This window comes from Ptychodera flava, chromosome 22, assembly GCF_041260155.1.
Source record: "Ptychodera flava strain L36383 chromosome 22, AS_Pfla_20210202, whole genome shotgun sequence".
Classification (NCBI taxonomy): domain Eukaryota; kingdom Metazoa; phylum Hemichordata; class Enteropneusta; family Ptychoderidae; genus Ptychodera; species Ptychodera flava.
In genome coordinates this window covers 18,262,328-18,285,559 of record NC_091949.1, presented here as the reverse complement: position 1 = coordinate 18,285,559, position 23,232 = coordinate 18,262,328, and the positions used below count along the sequence as shown (strand labels likewise).

Below are 23,232 nucleotides of genomic sequence, written 5' to 3'. Positions count from 1 at the left end.
TATGTGTACTTTTGTGCACGTATTCATCCTCTTGTAGGCCAGGCCTATTTGATTGTACCTCACCTAAAGGGAGATATTGCGCCGAGGGGACATACTTCGGACTCTCAAATGTTGACAATAACTTGTTGGACTTCATTTTGAAGCTCCCGGGGTATATAAAATTTTCCCCGTCTTATTTTTATGAAAATCGGAAATGAATTTTTCACTATGAATTAATTCAGTTTCAGTCTGCTTTTGTATCGAATTCTCCGACACAAAAAGGCTAGACTTCTCATAAACCTTCGACACTGGTCTTTTTTATTGTAAAACTGTGTAACATCTGTTGATAATTTATTTTATCCACTAGTTTTTTTTTAAATAGCGTGGCTTTAAACAATGTGTTTTTAATATTGCTAATTTAGTAGGAAGAATGAATTAAATGATCATATCAAACATTTCATTATGTTTGTTACTTGAGCCAGACGAGCGCCGCACTGTCCTGAAAATGAGATTGAGCTTCGCAACCACTGGCGGAGTAAAGAGAGTAAACGGATTTCCCGATCTGCATTGCAAGGGAAGAATGCGCAGTTGACTTAGTAAATCGTCAGTTGTGCGCACAGTGCATGTGCCTTTCGTCTGCATCTTGACAAACACAAACGCGTTTTACCAAATTTACACACCGTATTCCATGAAAATTTAAACTTTTAACCTTCAAAAGAGCTTTATATTCAGTCAAGAGGTGAGTATGATCGATATTTTGGATGTATATTCATGCACCGTGGAAATAGACGTCGATTGACGTGACATGGCGTACGGAAAAACCACGCCGAGTGATTTTCTCTTCCTGTATATCTTATTGTCTATAAACTGCGTAGTTTTTCCCCGAGTCTCCATTGTTTCCGATATATTGTACTCGCGGTTGTTTTCTGTTTCGCAGGTGTTGTTGATATGGGTCAAGCTCTGGCGATTTTGTTAATTTTCTCTTTTTTATAGTGTTTTCGGCTTGACACTTACACGACGTGGTTCGCCATTTTGGTACCCCATTCATTCCATATATTGTTTTCTTTCAAACAAAAACCATGTGAACTTTAGTTTGGTTTGTTTCGATTGCGTACCAACGCAATCGCATTCGTTGTCAGTTCGCCCTTGCTGTAACGCCAAAATTCGATGTACTGTGACCTGTAGACCGTGGAATTTCGATATAACTCTTGTCTTTCATTTCGAAGGGGGCGAGAGAGCACCATTTGTGACGTTCTTGGCATGTTCACGACCTCAGTTTAGTCGTGATGGTAGTTGGTAAAATAGGGCGCTACAACTCCGAATAATTTCAATAAATGTCCCACTTGATCGCTTTAACTTGGCCAGTCGTAGGCTAAAGTTGTGTGGTTGTAGTGGTTCTGAAAACCGTCAAGTGTGAAGGGGGACACTTAACTAATGGAATTCGTGAACATGTGCGATCATTGAGAGCAGCCGTAGATGTCATGGTGGAGTCACTAATGCATAAATGATATTGTCCTGAAATTATCTCCGGCGATTTTTGGTAAGGCGGTTGTTTTTGTTCCTGAGCTCGCGTTAAACGAAACTGAAATCGTCATGGCTGTTTTTGGTACGTTGACTCACTTAGTAATGTTCATGATAACGAAAAAGAAAATTGTAAATATGGCGGGTTAGACAAGCAAGTAATGGCGACTCTAACTTCGGATGTCACGCAGGCGCTGACTGTTTGTCTTCTGAACTTGTATGGCTTCTGTTTTCACAAGAGTGAAATTGAGACGATATTTCCAGATTCACGATGGGGTGGAGGTATTCGTCTTGTCACCTTTGTGTGTTTAGGAATATTTACCGCAATCCACATAGTTGCATTGTCATGGTTGTCTATGCGTGTTGAGTTGTGTGTATGACTCACTGTGACCATCTCGCTCGCCGTGCCGGTGGAAGCCATTTTGAGTGACCCCTTTCAGGTCACATTGGCATTTTTCCCTACGAGGAGAATGCCACCGTCGGTAAAGAGGGCCGATTTCGCCTTTTTCTCTTTCTTATTGTGGTGTTTGTATCGATTATGAGTTTGTTTGTAAGGACCTTGAACTCTTGTTCAGGTCAAAATGAGCTATCACTGTCAACCAGCAGGTGTTATGTATGTTAGCAGTGCACCAGACTGTTCAGATTTCTATTTTTGCAGGTCGAATTTTGTTCTTCATGTTTCTATCTCAATGTAACCTTTTATGTTCAAGTCTTGTTTGCATAACCTAACCATTTGTCATGACAAGTTAGATGTCTCGATGTCTGGATTGCTTAAGAAATAGTTTTCTGTGTTTTTGCTTTGCAAGCCCTTAAAAGCTCACACTGTCCAAGGATAAATTAACCCTAGCTTTGTGAAAATAGTGTCATAGCCGGTGCTGAGGATGTGTGCATATATTCAATATATGCTGCTTTTGTATTCAATGCTGAGGTGATATGTATGTGTACACTTCAAGTTGATCATAAACTGGGAGAGTATTGGGTTAGTTAACCATGTCTGTCACTGAGGGTGCAGAAACCAGACACTGTAAAATCATTGACATTGACAAGGTCATGGCATTCATAAAAGAATTCAAACTGTGCCATGTGTTTAGGTCACTATCATATCAGCCTTCACTTTGGTGTGAAGTGGAAACGGGTCATCTATGACAAAAGCTCAATGATTATAATAACAATATGTCCATGTATGAAAATGCACCTACATCATGATTGTATGGTAAAGCTGGGAATAATACTGAATGGGAAGAAAGGTTTGTATATATTTTAGGGTCTGTGGTTTATGTCAATGTTTATGTGCAGGTGTCACTAATGTTTATCAATCATAATGGTCTTCCCTGTTAAAAGTTGTCACAGAAAGAGAATGAACTTGGGATATGATAATGTTAATCATGATCAAGATGGGGATGAAGTACCTGTTGTTAAGGTCATGTTTAGCTTATGTAACTTGCATTAGCATTATTGTATTTGTGAAATGTGACATATGCATATGTCATTATGTGCATGTCAAATGTCATGATTGTCGTGGTCCTGAGTATTACTTAAGAGTATTAGTTCCCAGGTCTGGCAAAATGAAACTGGGTAATTAGGGGGGTTCAAATCAGGCCATAGATTATTTCTACCTCATATGCTTAATTAGTCCCAACGGACACCGTCCGGGGGGACTTATAGGTTTGGTCATGTGCGTGCGTGCGTGCGTCCGTCGGTTCACGCAGATATCTCAGAGACGCCTGGAGCAATTTCATTCAAACTTAGTACAAGGATTACTTCATATGTCATACAGATGCACATCAATTTGTTTTGTAATACGATCCAATATGGCTGCCAGGCGGCCATTTTATTACGATTTTTTCATGTACAGAGTATTACACTTCCTGGTTGAAACCGAGGCAATCTGGAGGCAATACCCGTCAGAGGGCGTACTTAAGCCACAGTCACTTGTGATTCGATACATGATGGCCGATGTGTGGTATGCATTACGTATACCACACAGCGGCCGTCGTATCGTGTATTGAACCACACGAGACTGTGGTAGTCTGACGCACTGAACGTGTTCGCTTTGCATACATACCGGTATATGTCCACGGAATTCGCGGAAGCTGGAGGCGTCATGGGCACGATAAATATTTTCATAGGCTACGACAACAATAATCCGAACTACGAAAACACAAGAATGTAAAGCTTGTATATCCCTAAGGAATTACATGAACATTTTTCGAAAACAACGAACTTGAAGCTGGTGTCTTGAAGGGAACGACGTTATAGTGTTCGTGCCGTTGAGATTCAGTGAATTTTTGTTCTCGAAAAATAACGCAACTTTGTCTGAGATAATTTTTAGGTCTTTGCTATGTTTGGAATCATGTATAAACTTCGCGGGAGATACGTGTTGTGTGATGTTATAAGGCATTTGCTCCATTCCTCGCCCACGCGACCTAGTACCTACGACTGGAAATGATCGACAACTGGCCCACTGCCGATTGATAATATTATTCCAAAAGTAGTTCAGAGGTTTAAATGTGGAATAGTTGGAGGAAAGTTCTCTTATTATGCAAAAAATTATCAATTCTTGGCTTGCGCATGTGATAAGTATATTACATGTATTCCAGGCGAACTTATACGTGAGAACATTGACGTCTTTTTTCCATGCTTCGATCAATTGACAAAATTTGTAGCCTTGGATGGCGACCAAAATTTCACATCAAAAGTTGATGATTGTTTACAAACATCATAGGGATATGTTTCTTGATCTAAATAAATGCTGACTTGGCCTGTTCCTTCTGCTGGTTGTGAAAGGGGGTTTAGTGTGCGAAAAAACGTAACTAATGACAAAAATCAACTGGGAGCTGAACGGCTGAACACTAGCAACTACTGTTATTGTAGAGGGCCCCGAAATGGACATTCACTGTGGAAAGAACGAAAGTCCATAGACTTTTCATTGAAAGGCACTGATATTCAATATCAGTTGATATGTTTACAAAAAAGTTGTTGAGTTGAATGAGTTGTGAGTCCTTCATTTTTCCCATGCATAGAATAAGGTTCGTATTTGCAGTTTGACTTTTTTAACGTATTTATATATTGTCTCACAAAAATCATCCGTTGTCCCGCTTTTTTTTGGTCAGCGGGACAAAATGTCCCACAAAATTTTTTTTCTGGTGAGAACACTGGATGAAAAAAAGAATTGCTTCAAACGGTAAACTTGAGCTTCAAGAAAGAAAGCGACATGGATAGGGAGTGAAAATCAAATATGACAACGACGTGACATCAAAAGTTGTATTAGGGAACAGCCCTGGGTTTATTGATACTGCATTCTCAGGGCAACTTTAATATTTTATCATCTTCTAATAGCATATTTGCTCTGAAAAGTAATTATACAAACATTAATGATCCATTACACTTGTATGAGGCTCACACATCCCTCACAATAATACACAACTACCATGACCGTCATGATGGTAATACTGCTTTGAAATGTGCTAAAGTGAAGGTGTTCTCCAGATCCATAGTTGGTCAGTCTGTAACAATTTTCATATCCAATCATACTTGTCATACTTGTATCTACATAGAATTCCATGTTTGAGTGTAACTTATATGAGTAAAACACACTGAATGTTTCAAAAATCTACGAAAATTTGGAGGGGGGGAGCAGCTTATGGACGAGCAGGAGTTCACATGTGGAGAAATAAGGTACATGCTGCCTTGTCCAACAAAGTGTTCTGCCGAGGCCGCGGCCTTGCGCCATTGCCGCAAAAATAAATTGAAGACCCCAAAAAATCAATCATCGGGTCCGGCAGGCGCAGCACGCCGTCAGTCCCACTAAACTTTCGGTAAAAAAATACACTTTAATATTTACGTACTATACGCGAAAGGCCAAACGCGGAAGTAGACATTCCACGCTGCTCATGCGTGCATGCTGCTCATGAGAACATGAGACGTGTTGCTTCCATAGCAACCTTCAGTGATTTTTTATTTGCATAATCGTGAACTAGGTTTTTCATCGGCTAGATTCAAGTCAGCCAGTCAGCGTCTCTGTTAAATTCAATGCCTCACAGTACTCTCTGGCAGTGGAAAGGAAAATTGCTTCCGTGAATAAATCAAAACATAGAGGCAGAACAATTCTTAGTTTTTTTGGACCAATTCCGCCCTAAAAAGACAAATCCAACAACCGGACGAGTGAAGACAATACGATCGAACATGACATCGTGTCTCAGCTGTTCACATCCTCGAAACTGAAAACCAATGCACGCCGCTGCCATCCACATCGGAAACGCATCAGTCAGAAACAGAGCAGTCTCAAAACATTGAGCAGCCATGCATCGGAAACTCAGCCTTCATTGAGGCAGGCTAGTGTTTCCGTTAATGCGAAATCCGCGTATTTTACGTAAAATTGTTCTGAAATACGCAAAATAAATCATGACTGCGTAAACTAATACGCATTGAGAAATGCCCCATGACACGACGTACTTGCCGCACTGCATGTATTGCATTGTATTGCCTGAATGTGGTTCAATGCGGGACAAAATTAGAACATATGCACCTGCTTGCAAGTGACATTTATCATGATATTGCAACATTTTTGTAGATTTTAGCAGACCGCAGCACTTTATGCAACATTGTATTTCATCATCACAAAACGTCACGTCAATCAGTTCTGTACAGACAATGGCACTACAGATGCAAAAAATTCGAGAATCGATCGAGTCTACGTTGTTGGTAACACAATACAGTTAATGGTCATTACGTCGCATGTTATTTGGAAAGTGTTTACGGCCTACTACGGATGACCATTTAGAATCTGTCGGGTTGCATTCTTGAGAGGTCCCGCTGGACTTTGAACAGTATCTGCTTTTTGTTGGCCCTTTGAAAACACTAATTTCACAGTCAGAAGGTCTTTTCTTTGAACATGAACTCATTGGGCTGCTCAACGATCATATACGGGACTTGCATCATCACGGCATGGCAAGCATTCAGCTACACCTTGAAGCCCCCAGGTTGTTGTTTTTTATTAATAGAGCATGCGCATTACAGGAAACCCTCCAAGTTCTACAGAAAAGACTGCCCAACTCACATCAGATACGGATTCCTTAGCCGTACGCATTTTGAATACATTTTACGCAAATAAAAACTCAGTTGCGTAAAATCATACGCAAGTTTTGAAATTGTCACGCAGGCATGTTCGACGTCTTCATGAAAATTTGTTACGTGATTTCAGCTGGCTCCACTACGATGCCAAAAACAACCAAATGACTTGCAAAGTATGCATAAAGCATAATAATAATCGAAATACGATGACCCAAGACAATATGAATTTCCGAACGAGTACACTTACTCGCCTTGTAGACTGTAGGTAGGACCATAAAACCGCAGCACTCATGGAATCTGCGAGTTCGAACTTCGAAACAACAACACGGGTATGGCATGTAATAAAGTGAGAATGACCCCCTTTTTTCAACAGCGACCCACTTTTTGAGCTTCCATGGGCCCTCAGACCCCACTGATGCAAAAGCTTGGCAGAACATGCTGCCTTGTCAAACAAAGTACAAGTTTAGTGGAACAAGAAAGTTTGTCTCAATTCGTACTTTCACTTCCATCATCTCATTGTACACAGAAAATTCTAGTATCATGCCATCTGAAGGATTCTTTAACATCTCAATTTCATTGTGCAATAGAGGAGCACCAAAACATGCCATTGGCTCTTTGATTTGTTTTTTGTTAACATTTTCGTTTTCACAAACACTGAAGAGGAAGGTGAGGGCCTGCTGCAGAGGTGTCAACAACATGCCCAGAATATGATCACAATCCAAATCCTGCACTTTGAATGCAGGCCTGCTTTTACCATACTCCCATTGTATCGATTTCTGTCAATATTCACATTTTGTGAACAAAGAAAAAGGATCTGCAATACCAATGCTTTATTTTTATATTTTTTTTCACTGTCGTTTTCATATGCTCTTGCATGACCATGGAGCTGTTGTCTGCTCACAGCAACACATCTCATGAGATAGTATCCAGCATACATGTATCAACTTCATTGCCTGTTATCTGGAACTGTAGACAGGCTTTTACTGCAACAACATTGCCATTAGAACAAATAATCGGCCTATATTTTCAGAGAATTCACAGCAACATTTTGTGTACTTGTCTTTTCTAAGTTATTGTATGAAGACTGATATCGTACTTCAGTGCATTTTGAAGGTTTATCTTTGTTCCAGATGTAGGAGTAGTGTAGGCAAGCCCTTCTAAACCACACTTGCTGATGTTACGTTTGCAGGTTCCTAGCTTTTCACATCACTCCATCAATACATACTTAAACCTTTCATAATAAATAGTTCACTGAGGAAATACACCTCATCAAAATCTTTGTAGCTGTGTATTGGCACCAGACACATAAAATTGTATCGAAGTTCACTTTATGTACCTGACACCATCAAGGTTAATGTGGTCTTTTGCTCCTGTCTTTGTTTGTGTCTTGAATATGACATTGTACATCTCTGTGAAATTGGAAAACATTGGCAAGAAGACATGTTTACTACAGCTCTCCCTAAAATCACAAGTGTGTACTCTGTCAACATCCTTCGTTTTATGTGAAATTAATATTACTGTTTTGACCCGTAGCTTATTTCTCATAGCAATGTACATTTGGTTGTGCATGTTCAAACAGTCTTACAGGCATAATTTAACTCCATAGGGATTGATTTGGTGCTTTTTGTCCATCTGCATATCAATGCATGTGTCCTCACGCCTCATTGAAACTTGGCTCATGATGACAGTGCATCAATTTGTTATGATGTGCAATCCAGTGTGGCTGATGGATAGTGATTTTGCCATGAATACTTTCACACTGGCTTATTTGTCCGTATTTGTGAAGCACTTAGTCCTCTTTTTCCCAAGTTGTATTTATTTCTATGGTTTGTCTATGGAACCTGGTAGAATTAGGATTATATTGTCTGCCGCTATGCTCAAACTCTAGTGTGTGTCCTGTACATTCTTATTCAACTTTGGTTTTCTACGCAACATTCTGTTTACTTGTCAGTATCATGTTGTTAATAATGGAATGATCTTTCATAATCATAATTCCTATGAGCTAGTGGCAGTACTTAATGATAAGACTGATGTGTACTTTGATATGACAAGAAACCAAGCAGATACTGGGAATATTCTCATAGTGTGGCAAAGTTATCAGGTTTTATGGATGTCTGCTCTTCAAATATTGGTGCAGTCTGAGAAAAGGAAGTTGAATCTGATTGGCATCAGTGTGTCCATCATTTGCAAAAACATTCTTCTGAAATTTTGAGAAAATATTTGGTGTTAAGAAGAAGATAAGTGACTAAAGAAGATGGTTCTATGTGTCTCCCAGTGGTGCTGGTATGATGAAGATCATAATAATATACTTTCTGACAAGTATGAAATTGACAATACTTTGGCTGAATTTCTGAAGACTGATGATGATCTTGCATACAGAGTACACCAAACAAACTGTTATTAGCTATACAGTGGCTGAAATGAGTCCGTGACATGTCATACATTTCACCTGGATTGTGTGTACAGTAACACATCAAGTAGAACTGGTCTTCCTTTACTTACTTGCAATTATTTTTTTATTTTCAGTTTTGAAAGTTCATCGGTCATGGTCATGGCAACTCCAAGTCCCGAGTGCGTAGGACGCGAGTTTGTCAGACAGTACTACACACTGCTGAACGAAGCGCCTCTACATTTACACAGGTAAAGTAACACATGACATTGTCAAGTTCATCCCAAGTGATGTTGTGTAAATTAATCTATTTTGTAACTTATTTCCTTCCTGGACAGGATGGTTGACACATGTTTGTAGGTCAGTCATACAATAAATCATTGTAGAGGATGCGGTTATCTATCACTAGAGCATCACACAAAAATTTGTTCCATTCTCAAATGGAAGACATTCCAAAATTGTTGTGTCCTGATACCTGAATATTTGTGTCTCTAGGATTCACTCATTGACTTGACTTGGTCACATAGTGCAGTGTGTCAAGCATGGGTCAGATATTTACACGACTTGTCCAGAGGTTTGCTAGTGTGCTTTGAATATAGCCAACCCAGTACAGAAATAAAATGAAATTCTGTTACTGTTGTCTCCTCTTTTTGCGCTCAATTTCTCTGGTGAATCAAGATGAATTGAATACTATCGTAGAAATGGCTACAAAACTATATATGACACTACTTCCTGTCAGCGTTACTTCCCAGCTGATGCATGTAAATAAATAAAAATATCACTCTGTGTTATGTCCTTGAAATCCAGATTGAGCTAGTCCATAACAGTAAAGTTAAATAATGCCTGCCAACTTTACAAATTGTTGTAATGGTCATTATTTAATCTTGTGTCCGTCTCAAGGTTACAGATACAGGATGTATATATGTAGTGAACTAGCAGATATGTTGTTTATGTAAAGCTATATAATGAGGGGTGACTGACTTTGATGTTTGGCTGTGATTTTTATTTGGCTAGTGATAATTTCAAGCCTTCTCTCTCATAGTTTTACCGAAGCCTTGTTGTGCATATTGCAAGGTTGAATCCTTTTACCACAATTTTTTTGTCCAAACATGTCATCAGTTTATGATTTGTGACTTGTTTAAAGAGAATGGAGGTGATCAGGTTAATTTCTATCATTGGAAAGTAGTTAATGTAGAGAGAGAGGGAGGAAAGGGAGGGAGATCAAAAAACCAAAAACCAATATATTGATCACCACTTGGAGGTTTTAGTTTTTCAGATGCCTGGAATAAATTTCAGTCTATGGTTGATACCAGTGAACTCCATAAAAAATTTTGAAAATTTTTTGTGTTTTTGTTCAGGGGTGATAAGTCTGCAAATGTTACTGTTGGGCTGCAATTATTTGTCAGGGTCTCTTAATCACATGGAGATAATCATTGCAAAAATTATGCCAAAACCTCTACAAAAGTACGGTATTGGTGGCTGGTGGCTGCTCCTGTGACTTGATTGTTTACTGATAGTATCAGACACAAAAAAATCAGAACAAACTAAACAGAATTATCAATGCTTATTTTTAGGTTGCAAGTATAGATGTACTTGCCCACTTCATGTAAATGTGTATTTACTTGTAAATGGTCATCTGTAGCAGAAAAGGTTTATGTTAACCAATTGTGGCGCTTAGCAAGAATGTCTCACTGTTGTCATAGTAAGACAGCAGACCAGTTTCCCAAAAATGTCAAATATTCAAATGATTTGTTTTTACCTCCTAGTGATTGATGTCTTTTTGTTGATTTGTGTATTTATTTTATTTTATTTTATTTTATGAAACCTTGAATAATGATTGAACAGTCTGGAATAAAATATGATGAAGAAAGAAGAGGCAACATTAGACAAAATATGCAATCTCTTATGGTTTTCTGTTTTGTAATTTCACAGATTTTACAGCAATAATTCGTCGTTTTTGCATGGCGGCGTCGATCATGAAGAACCTGTGATTGGCCAGGCAGTAAGTAAATATAAATTTGTAGATAATATAGCTGGATAATATTTCACTCTGTTGTATACATGTCTAGCCATGCCCAGAAGGTAGAACACTGAACATGCTGCTGGGTCCTATCTGTGTAATGATAATGTTACAAGACTAAAGGTATGGCACAGCTGACTTTATGAAAAAAATTAGGTTTTCTCAGAGGGCCTCTGTATTGTTATAAAGCAACTTGACCCCTTAGGATCATAGAGAGTTGTAAAATTGTTAAGTGTATGAATGGCTGTGTTAGCGCTGGGTTTCGAAAGCTGTTAGCCACTGTGGCGAATAGTTTCAAATTTTATTAGCCACAGACAAATTTTATTAGCCACACACTTTTACGAAAACAAAGCTTTCTATAATGCTATAATCTCCAATGTCGGTTGCATGCACAAGAATAAACTATCAACACATCAACCTTGTATCCAATTGTCTTCATTTTAACAGTGGAAATTGCTTGATTCTGGACCCCGATGAAGCCCTGCGTACGATGCTGTGTGTTCCGCTACAGCTAATCGCCCGCTCACCACAAAGCGAGTGAGCGGGGCGATTAGCTGTAGCGGAACACACAGCATCGTACGCAGGGCTAGACCCCGATGCAAATCGACAGCAGCACGCAACGTTGAGACCACGATTAAAATGAACTGCAACACGGAAGGTTGGGACCGCGATGCAAATCAACAGCATGACAGCAACACTGAACGTTCGGACTGCGATTAAAATAGAAGTTTGGTTACACGTAATTACGTTCCATCAGTACACGTAGCGTCTTTGTCACGTCATACAAGACGTCGCGTAAATGTGGCACAGACGTTCGGAACGTCATCAAACGACACTTCCACATGTAGTCTTAATTACGTGTAGTAATTTTTAGATTTTCTTGGTGATTTGCGGGAATTTAGACAGGAAATCTCGTTAAGTACTAGTATGAGTATCATTGTAAATTAGCAAACATCTTTGATATCAGAAAATTCCGTAGAGTTCACCTGCACAAAGACGTACGTGCTATGATTTCCTGACATAAATGAAATGTTGTCCAATTCAACTTTTTACCTGAAGCTGTCACAAATTTCCGTAAACCTCATAAATAACTGTATTACAAAAAATCGGTAAATTTAATGCGAGGATACAACGAGCTTGCAATAGTCCTCGCGTAGAGAAATTAATTGTTTCTTAAAACTTAGACGAATTTCGTATGTTTCTGAAAAAACAATACGGCAAAATCAACCAAAAAAATCACAACTGAGCATGGATACGCGTACGCCACTGTGTGCCTTCAGACGTACACGTAATTAGATTATAACCTCTCTAATGAACAACAACACGGAACGTCGAGACCGCGATGCAAATCGACAACAACACGGAATGCGTCGCTGGGATAGCGATTTTAATGAACATCAATAGGGGACCATGAGGACCGCGATGCAAATCGACCACCATTAAAATAAGACCTCGATTAAAATGCGCAACAAGGAACGTCTAGACACGATGCAAATAAATTTTAACACCGAACTTTGTGACCACGATTAAAATGCGTGTGTCTGCTGTAGCAAAAGTTTCAATTCTCGCGAGTGTTCGCTTTGCTTGCTGTACACTGGACAAAATGACGTCAAATTTATCGCGAGACTAGGGCTCGATTGCGTCTGCCTGCATTTTCAATTCTCGCGATAGTCATTTATGTGCATGCTGTACACTATACAAATTGACGTCAAATCTCTCGCGAGACTTGGCTCGACTGCAATTGCGTACGTCGGAGAGAACAATACGGAAATAGATATAGTTTTTTCGCGAATCGCCGAAAGAGAAGCGCAGATCAACAAAAGACTAAAAAACCCCACGTTTTTGCTTATTTTGCGGAATTTTTTCAACAAAATCACTTTCGCCACTGTGGCGAATTAGGATCGATTTTTCTTCGCCACGCTGCTGATTTCAATTCGCATTTGCGAACGTGGCGAATGGGCAGCGCGAACACAGTGTGAGAATTGCAGTATATCGTTCATTCTTCCCAAAGAAACAAAGGCAGATCATTAAGTTGCTATGTTTTCTGTAAAAAGATTTCCTTGTCAGATTAGTCTTTTCTTACAGACCGTGACAACTTCTACGTATATGAAGTACTTCATATTCGAAATTCATTCCTTCATGCAGGAGAGGTTAAAGAATAACCACTCTCATTATGAAAATCCAAAACACAGAGATGCTTGCAAGTGATTTCAATTTACACCATATGTCAAACAAAACCTTTCTTGTTCACTGTTTCACCGTGATATCAAGAGTGCAACCAAACTGATTCTCACTGTAATTAACTGAAAAATAGTCCAAATTCAGAAAAAAACAGTGTTATGTGAATCAAATCCTCTCCTACCACTGTTGTTAAGAGTTTTGCTTCTGGCAACTTCTTGGAAGAAAATTTACAAGCTGGCTACTAGTCAAACTCCCCTGGTGACTTTGTGAAGATCAGGCACAAGGGGGAATGATCTGAGTCTACAGATTTAATTAAAGTTTGACATATAGTAGAGCAGGGATGAGTAAATCCACCAGCTCAACTACGTAGGATAGAGGTTTTTATGACTGAGCTGATAATTTTTTGCCCAATGGCAGTGGGTAATAAAATGCTGACTCGGGGGCTTGTGGAAATAAGCTTGGGTAGTGATGTGTTAATGGTTGTGAAAATGATTTGCTCTCACCGCAGTGAGATTCCAATACCTACACAAGGTGATTAATAAACAGGTTTGGCTACACGTTGTATGTGAACGTGAACGCGTAGAATCCACGTTGGCGTTTGCGTTCACGTGCAAAAATCCATTTGGCTATGCGTTACGTGACGCGTTTGTGTGGCAAGCGCAAGAAATGATTCTGCTCGGCTCAAGTTTTCCGTATCACAGAGATAGCTGAATGGTTACCCGGTATGCCGCGAATCGACGGAGAAATTTCACATAAAAATAACTAATATACATGAATATCTTTGAGGATGTCATATATCCAACTAACAACGTGCATGAATGATTCACAGTTTATATCATGTTTTGATACGTAAAGATGAGAAAAAATTTACATGTTTACAAATTACGTGAAAACAACTGTCTCCACGTAAATACGCGACGCTGGCTCCATATATGTGGAGAACGTACGCACAAGTTGATGACATCGCAGAAATTTGTTACGTTACGTGTTCATGTTCACGTAAAACGTGTAGCCAGACCTATATAATTAAAAAATTCCACTTGGTGTTCAACCTCCAGGATATCCACAAGAAGATCATGGCTCTGAATTTCCGGGATTGCCACGCTAAGATCCGCCAAGTGGACAGCCATGCTACACTCGGCGAAGGAGTTGTCGTCCAGGTTACGGGTGAACTTTCGAACAACGGTCAACCAATGAGACGGTTTATGCAGACGTTTGTGTTGGCACCCCAGTCTCCTAAGAAGTATTACGTGCATAACGACATCTTCCGGTACCAGGATGAGGTTTTCAATGATGAAGATGAACCAGACAATCAGGAAGGCTCACCTGTTGGTAAGTGATTCCAGCATAATAAATCAATCCTTCATTTTTACCGCACTCTTGAAGTACATCATGCTACAGATAGGGGCAAATACCTCAGAGAGTGTTTCTTTCTTATTTTGGGCCAATTATTGAAAGACATTGTACCATTGGTGAAAGGATTTGCATTGACAATGAAATGTAAAGAAATGGACCAATCGCAGACAACCTTGCTAGAGAGCAATGGGCAGCCCCTAAATTTTGCTGTTTTTTCCAAAAACATTTTTTGTCTTCTGATATAATGCAAACTTACAGAAATTTCAAGAACTTTCTCCATGTATGAAGTTATACGAAAGTTTTATCTAAATGTTGGTGGTGTCTAGGACATCGTCTGGCAATAAGAAAATGAACGAAGTGTTTGAACTCTTTTGACTGTCTTTGTCCAACAGAATCGGAAGGGGAGGCTGAAGAGGTCTTGTTGGATTCTCCTCCAGTGGAAGCTGTGCAGGATCCAACTGTTACTTCTTTCTATGATACTCACCCTGTCAGGTAAGAAATTAAAAAAGAAACTGAATCCCTGGCTGACTCTGTATGCTGCTGTGTACCTTGCCCAATGCTCTTATGGTAACGTGAAATATATGAAACAAAGGTTATATTTGGATGTTAACTCCTAGTGAAAAACAGAGTGAAGGACGTAAGATTTTTGTTCTGCATTGTAACAGTCTATATGTGAATCACCGTGCACTTAAAATATGACTCTCGTTGGAACAAAGTCTGCATTTTCAGTCCATATATATATATATATATATATATATATATATATATATATATATATATATATATATATATATATATATATATATATATATATATATATATATATATAATATATATATATATATATATATATATATGGGACAACTTGTCGTACAGTGATTTCCTCCATGTAAAATTGAGTCAATGTTGAATTCAAGGGTGTGATGCTTAAATACGTATTTTGTGATTGTAGCAATGGCACTGTGGAAGATAACTCACAACCAGTTCAAGTTGTTGCAAAGCCGGCAGAAACAGAAGAGATCGTGGACATGAGCCCAACGACGACGCAAACTGCACCGTCGCCAACTCCCATTGCTGGATCGACGACGGTGATGGACAGCCAGTCGGCGCCGGTGACGCAGTCGGAGTCGATTGCGCAGCAGAACCCGGTAGTTGTTCAGTCGGTTGATGAGAATCACACTGGTAGGATAACACCCACCAGGGACGAACAACAACAAGAACTTGGTAAGAATGCTTATTGTGCAAGATGGCTGTCTGTAGTGCATGCATGTAAAATGGTCAGAAATATTGTGATGTGATAGTTGAAAGCCAGGAGTGATGGTCCACTGGAAAATGTTTCAAACATGAACTTGGGATAATATATGGAAACGTCTATGTTCTTATTTGTGATATTACTAGGAGCAAATAGATCAGTCAGTCCATATGAACAAATTATTTTGATCACAAATGTGAGATTGGTACAGCATTTCTGAGGCTATGTTTTCAAGTATTGCTTTTTCGACAGAATGTATCACAGTGTTTTACCACTGCAAAGTTTTCTTTGGATTAGAAGAGTTCCAGCAATTTTATCCAGGCACACTATCTTGCCAACTGTCTTGTCATGGGACAGTTGTGAATTTAACTAATGATCCACACATTCTAATGAGGTTATATTTTATTCCTGTTTCTCAGAAAATCCCAAAGCACCCAAAAATTGGGCAGACGTTGCCCGACAGAATACACAGAGCAATTCACCAACAGTTCAAGGATCTGCTCCAGTCATAAAACCAATTCCACAACAAGTAAGTCATGCCTCCTTCGTAACAGAACTTCTGGTGCAACAACTTCCCCCAAAAAGCAGCACGCAGTAATCACAAGCATGCTAAAAAATATCTCAAGCTGCCTGCTTCCTTTATTCTATTCCCCCCCCCCTCCCCCGTTTACAAATGGACAAGTCAAACAAATCCGATGTATGCGAATCAGATCACTCCTATTCACTGGTGATGAAAAGGTCAAAGCACTTTCAGTCAATACAATAACTGAATACAAAAACAGAAGCATCAACTACTTATGAAACTTTTAGATCAACAGTACAATAACGCAGTATCATGTTACTTTAATGGTTGTGAAACTCAGATCACAGGTCAAAGGTCACTTCAATACTTCCTGTTGTTAATCTTCCACAATGTCAAAATAGGGATATAAACATTATCTGAATAGGTTCATAATGCAATGCCAATTGAAAGTTTATGCTGTGAGATTTGGCACGAGTCATAATGATCTACTGTTTAACAATGTGATATTCATCCCAAACAAATAAATTGTAGCCATTTGAGTTATTTTTATGCTTTAAACTTGGTGCCTTTATAAGCTCTATTGCTTGCTATTTTTGATCAATGTAAAAAATATTGGAGCTGGGGTCGTGACATGTAATGATGCACTTACGATTATTGTGGGATTGCAATAGCAGCACCTGTGTGGCCACAGAAAAAATCATATCGTCCTGTGGTGAAGCGTATATGTATCAGTGAGCCACTTGAAACAACCTGTGGCAGACCCCTGTATTAGCTATTAGGCTTCTCAAATGTCTCTGCTTTACATATCACTTCATGGTTAGTTTGATCTTTACCCTGCAAGGCTTGTCACTTACCCATCTGCCAAGTCAGCAGAAAGCGGTATTGAGTCCAAACCTACACATAATTTCACCTACTTTGCATGGTTTGTTGCAGTGGATAAAGTCAGTAAAATTACAGTATCTGTGTTTTCAGAGTCATTTAAATGTTCCAGTCTTTGTTAAAATGAAACATATTTCATTTATGCCATGCCAGCTTTAACCAACTTGACCTTATGGTGACACATGAACTTGGCAGGATAAGGGTCAACTTGTACACCTTTATGGAAAGTTCCTTTTATGCTTGCCTTCAGTGACTTACACCACACTTACTTTGTAAACATTTTTTCAAAGGAAAGTTAATCAGTCAAGTTTTGCGTATTCTGTATATTTTAAAATCCACTTTTGACATAAGCTGTTGACAGGCCCACTTCTAACTTGATTTTCAATGAAGTTTGAAGGAGCGAAAAATTACAAGTCGTTTTCTTTGCCCCCTTCCTCCATAGCCTGTGTCTCCCCCTTCAAAAGACCAGAACAAGACTGTTGAGGGCGGCATAGGGCGTCAAGAACCATTACCCCAACGACCACCAAGACCAAGTGGAAGAGGTGCTGGCAGGGGTGCGCCCCCTAGTGGCCCTGGTGAGGGTGGGATGCCAGAACCACGGAGGGGACCTCGATACCCGGACAGCAACCAAGTCTTTGTTGGAAATTTGCCCCAGGATATTAACGAAGACGAACTAAAAAATCATTTTATGGGTAAGTTAGTCTATTTGTCTTTTTTGTTTCTTTGTTTTGTGAGGATCAAAAACTCATTCTATAAACTTCATTCAGTATTGCCATCTTGGTTCAGAAATTATAGCCTCAGTGCTGTCAAACAAGCAATTTTAAAATTACTTGCTATGGGTAGTAGTTTCTGTACAGAATTTCTGCTTCCAGTCTTGTTTTCAAGAAAAGTTTGTAGGGCAAGAGAGATACTCTAGATTTTACCCATAGAGTACCATCTATGTTAGATATCATTTATTGGTATATTCAAGCATTGTACTCACGTATGCAAAAGTTTGCAAAGATGAAGTTTCTCTGTAATCTTTGAACAGTTCTTGTTTAAATTTTGCTGGAGCCGAGTAAGAGATGTCAAGGTCAAGGCAAATTTTCATGTACTTTTACTTCCCAAGACACAAGTAATTATGCATCCTTTCCAGTGCAGAACTGTCTCACTCTCCTGTACTGAATTGTCGTGACTTTTATTCTTTGTGCATTTCAGAGTATGGAAATGTTGTAGAAATGAGAATAAACACCAAAAGTGGCGGCGGAAAGGTGCCCAACTTTGGATTCATTGTCTTTGACGACCCATCGTCGGTACAGCGCATTCTTAGTGAGAAAGTAAGTAGCTGAGCAAACTACATCTTTGAAATTTGTTCATATCAACTTCTTATGTTTACCTTTGATACCTTCAGTGTGGTCGATTTGATTCCCATAGCAATGTTTTGCAAAGTACTTTATAGGTAAGACTGTTTCTGATCCTTGCTCTGCCAAAGTTTAGGATGTAGATTTTTTTCTTGTCATTGCCTGAATCACTTAAAGGTCTGCATGCCACAAAATACATAGAGATCAATAGGTACAGTCACAGAAAAATAACCCCAAAAAACCAAAAGAACAAAAAACAAAAAACAAGGACTGTCAGGGTAATGTCATATCTAAGTGGTCAATGAAGAGAAGAAAAAACAATTGCATCATAACGCAATGCCTGCTAAATGTAAAGCATGTGAAGCAATTGTTTTCCTGTCTCAACGCAAACTATGTGTTATAGACATTCCCTCTAACTATGTTGAAACCAGTATACCACAAAGCTTAAAGGAGATAATTGGTCATATGTGTTATGTAACATTCTTAAAAGAGTTGAGGTGTTTAAGTAGTCATTGATTAAAATGAGGGATAATAACAGAGGTGAAGGTGAACGACCTGGGGAAATGTTCTTGTTTAATGTTGCATAGCTGAGAAGAAATTCTCACACGGTGTCGCTCTTTTTCCTTGCAGCCAATTATGTTCCGTGGCGAGCATCGTTTGAACGTTGAAGAAAAAAAGGCCCGCGCTTCACGCAACGACAGCCGTGGAGGGAAGCCAGGAGACACCCGTCCCATGGGCACTGGACGTGGCATGGGGGGTCCCCAGGGTGGTGGAAGGGGTGGTGGTAGGGGAAGTGGGATAGGAGTTAACAAAGGGGGTGGCGGTGGGGGTGGTGGTGGTGGTAACAGATTTACTCCCCGTCGTTGATCCACACAATTAAAAATTCTGTAATGTATATTTGGTGCTTTCAATGATGTTATGCAATTCTGATAGTGGACTCATAACACATTTTTTATATATTATATACATATCTTTATTTTTGTTATATTCTGGATGCCTGCGTCAAAGCAAACTTTCTTGTGTGTTTTCTGTGTCTGATATCGAACACTAAATAGCGACAGTGAGACGTGGCAACTTTTGGGGACAGAAACAGATTGGTGATTTATATAGAATAGTGGTGTACTTGTGTAGCAAAATTATGTAGATATATTGCAGCACTCTCGCTGACTTTAGAAAAAAAATAATTCTAAAAAAATCATTTTTTTGTAAAAATTTAGCATTTGTATACTTAAAAAACTTGTCCATGTACAATTTCAGTGCAATTTTAGCTGCCATGTGTGTTTATTTTTGAAAGATGAAACACTTTGTGTTTTTCCACAATGAAAGTTTGCTTTTGGCAAGCATAGTACTCGGGGTTGGGTAAGAAAAAAATAAAGAAAAACACTTTAGTCTGCTATGTTGATTCACTATCAGAATTGCATACTTGGGCAATTGAGGAATTGCAGAAAAACATTCATGTACAACGTTCAAAATTGGTTTAAACAAACATCTGTGTTTTTCATTTACTCGTCTTAACATCAGTTTTGTCTTCAGTAAGAAAAAAAAGACCTTGCTGATTAATTTTTTTTTTGAATTTTTTGTGAGTCCTCTCTTTTTTCCTATCCGTGCCCCCCCCTCTTTTGATGAATGTATTTGTTGTAAATGTGTGACGTCCCTTGGGGAGAGATGGGAGGGGCTTGTCTCTGACACCAGAGCTGTGACATTGGCCATTTTGATGGTGTGATGCCTTACGGAGGGTACAGTTGATACAAGTGGACACTCCCTTGCAATGTTTCAAAACCTGTTATCACAATGACTAGTTTCTCATGTCACTGTAGTTCTCAGGTATATGCCAAAAATTATTCATTTCTTCACATGAGAAATGCGTGCGGTGAAAAACCTTTTTTGTTCTTTTTTTCCCCTTTTTTTTTTGCAAGGTTATGTGTAGGATTTTTGTTCTTAAAAGCTGTAAAAGTAATCTTAATGTATTTGAATATTGTAGACAATTTTGAAAAGAGCCTTTGCCACAACTTTATTAATGTAACTGTGACTTTAAAATAATAAATTCCCAACAGGAAAGACAATTTTCTTCCGAAGGTGTGATTTCTATTCGGACGTCAAGGTCAAAGGTGAATAGAAGCCATGTTTTGGTGCCTGGAGCTGGAAACAAACCATAACTCCCCCCATGTGTAAACTTTCTTGGTTCAGTCCATGAGAGTTTTCAGAGTGAACCACTTTGTTATAGGGGTGAAGTACTTCATTAGGAACAATATTAAGATATGCAACTTGTAAGTGTAACCTTTTAAACCGTCAAGTTTTCAGTTTCGTTGCATTTGGTTTTATGTTTGTTCTAGTTGAGTGTCCTGTGTCGAGGCGATTACTACGGCCCTGCGAGTGACCGCCTTCTTGCCACGACTTTTTACCTCTTTCCCTTGACCTTGAGGTATTCCTGTATTGACCTTGAGGTATTCCTGTATTGATATTTATGGGCTGAGGTCATACTATTTAAAAAAGGAATTAGGGGTATTGAAAAACACGCAAAACTTGGTTTTGCTCTTTAGTGTGTGTATTAAACCTGACAAAAATTTTTATGGCACATGACTTTGCCTCCCCCTGAGAATTATGGTTGAGCTTCATTGCCTCGTGTGATTGTGTCCCTGAACATTCAAATTTCTAGTATATGTGCCAACCTGAAATACGAGAAAAAAACTACCAAGAAAACTTACTTTTTTCCAAAATTACATTTTTACGCACATAGTATACTGGATATGCTCTGAATACGGTAATGCAACAATCGGAAGAGACGGTTTAACCAGAATGTACATTTCTTCTAAATTACAGAATGTGTATTTTTTATGCTAATTCTGACGTAGTTCAAATTCTGCTACTTGTTTTCTAAAAATGCTGTCTGTCTTAATTCTGTGTCAGTCTTGTTCTGTTGCCAAAACAAAAAAAACACAAGCGGGGGTCGCATTTGCAAAATGAACTCGCTGGCCTGGGTTTATTTCTTTCAAATGTGTCATCTCTTGTGAGATAGTGTTGTCTTATTTAGTTTAACACTCGTTCAACATCTTGCTCAGCTAAAATTTTCTTACTTCACTGTACTGTGGTAAGTTAAATATTGTCCATACCAGCTGTGGCTGCACTTTTTTTTTGAAAGAAAAATAAAAATTCCTAGAAATGCCTTGACGACATTACTTCAACTATGCGTTTCCTGTCTTCACTATCCAGTGAGAGTGTAGCAGGGTGGTGAATTTTGTTCCCAACTGCGTTCCAGAATTCTTGAAATTGGTTTCTAGGATAAAAGTTTAGAATTAAAAGGACACACAGTGTTATACATCACCAGTACGCCCAACTGATCATGTGATGGCAGTAAAAACCTACCCATGTGTATAGACGCTTATGAAAAACACTTTGCACGATTGTGCATATTGCTTTATTACATGCCTCAATGTGAGTGCAAATCAGTGCATTGATTTGAATGGGAACATCCGGGATGTTAGTGGGCCTGTGAACGATGTACTGACCGGTACCCATGGTTACCCGGTCCAGTGAAGCCGTTCGACGTTTTCGACATCAAAGTAGACGCGTAACGCTAGATGTAAAATATCCATGCGCGCACTGCTAGTTTGACTTTCATTAAAATCTGTATGATGCTGGTCGATAATGGTAAAATTGTTTGAAAACGCCCTGCATGTAACTAATTGTCATATAGCGTTAACTGTGAAGAGGCATGTAATAAAAATATTATTGCCTGAATACATGGGTTTCTGTGCCCTCGCAGCAGGAGACAATTTGCCCTCCTGGCGTCGGGCAAATTGTCACCTGCTCTCGGGCACATAAACCCATGTATTCAGGCAATAATATATATTATTTACACTGTGGTCCATTCTGATTATGGGCTTAAGCCATTTGGCATGCCATAATTTCCCTTTTACAGCAGGTTGTGATCACATTTGCTGAGCAGCTACATGTACTTTTCATCATGAATGACAAAACTATTGTGCAATATTACATTCAGAGATTTTGCATGAAAACTTAATATGGGAATCTGCAAGGGAAATTTTCCTCAAGTTGTCAATGTCACTATCATAAATGTCAGTGTAAAAGCTGAAAAAACGTGCTATGCACACAAAATCTACGAATGAATCTTACAAATCAAGAAATGTGGAAAAGAGTTACCTTGCAAGAGTTTTGATGAACAGTTCATGGCACCAAATTTTTTAAAGTGTGAATTTGTACATGCAGTTTACTGCAGTCATTGACAATTTTAAAACCCTGGTGATCACGTGAACCAGACGATGATTGCCTTTCAATTTCATAGTGCTTATCTCGACAAAAAGAGGAATTTTGTCTTTACATGCATTAAAAGAACTATAATACTTCACTAGCCTGGCCAAATTCCCTGTAAATATATTCACGCTCATGATTGATAACAATAGTGCTGATCGCAAATGATGTCATTTTTCTCTCATTAATATGCAAAAATAAATATTTGTATTCTCACCAAGAACAACAAAAATGAAACCTAATAGTCTTACTATGGATACTAGAAGTCACACTGATTTATGGCCTGGACCAACAGGCTGCAACAACTGCCATGCATGCAACAGTAAAATTTGTCCAATTTCAAGCAGCAGTGTCCGATGTCGCACGTGTGCAGCTATATTTAGTAACAAACGTGAAATTGCAATCAACACTATAGGTTTGGACCAAACCATGATAATGAAAGTGTTTATA

General features: G+C 38.9%; 1 protein-coding gene across 1 annotated transcript; it reads left to right on the top strand.

Moving 5' to 3' along the window:
* The first annotated feature begins 545 nt into the window (after positions 1-545).
* Positions 546-21,695, top strand: LOC139122857 (ras GTPase-activating protein-binding protein 2-like). Its single transcript, XM_070688671.1, has 10 exons — positions 546-718; positions 9,100-9,213; positions 10,895-10,964; positions 14,222-14,495; positions 14,912-15,011; positions 15,472-15,743; positions 16,191-16,300; positions 17,616-17,865; positions 18,371-18,489; positions 19,144-21,695. The coding sequence occupies exons 2-10, from the start codon at positions 9,119-9,121 to the stop codon at positions 19,378-19,380; spliced, it is 1,527 nt and encodes a 508-aa protein (XP_070544772.1). The 5' UTR covers positions 546-718; positions 9,100-9,118; the 3' UTR covers positions 19,381-21,695.
* The last annotated feature ends 1,537 nt before the right edge of the window (positions 21,696-23,232 follow it).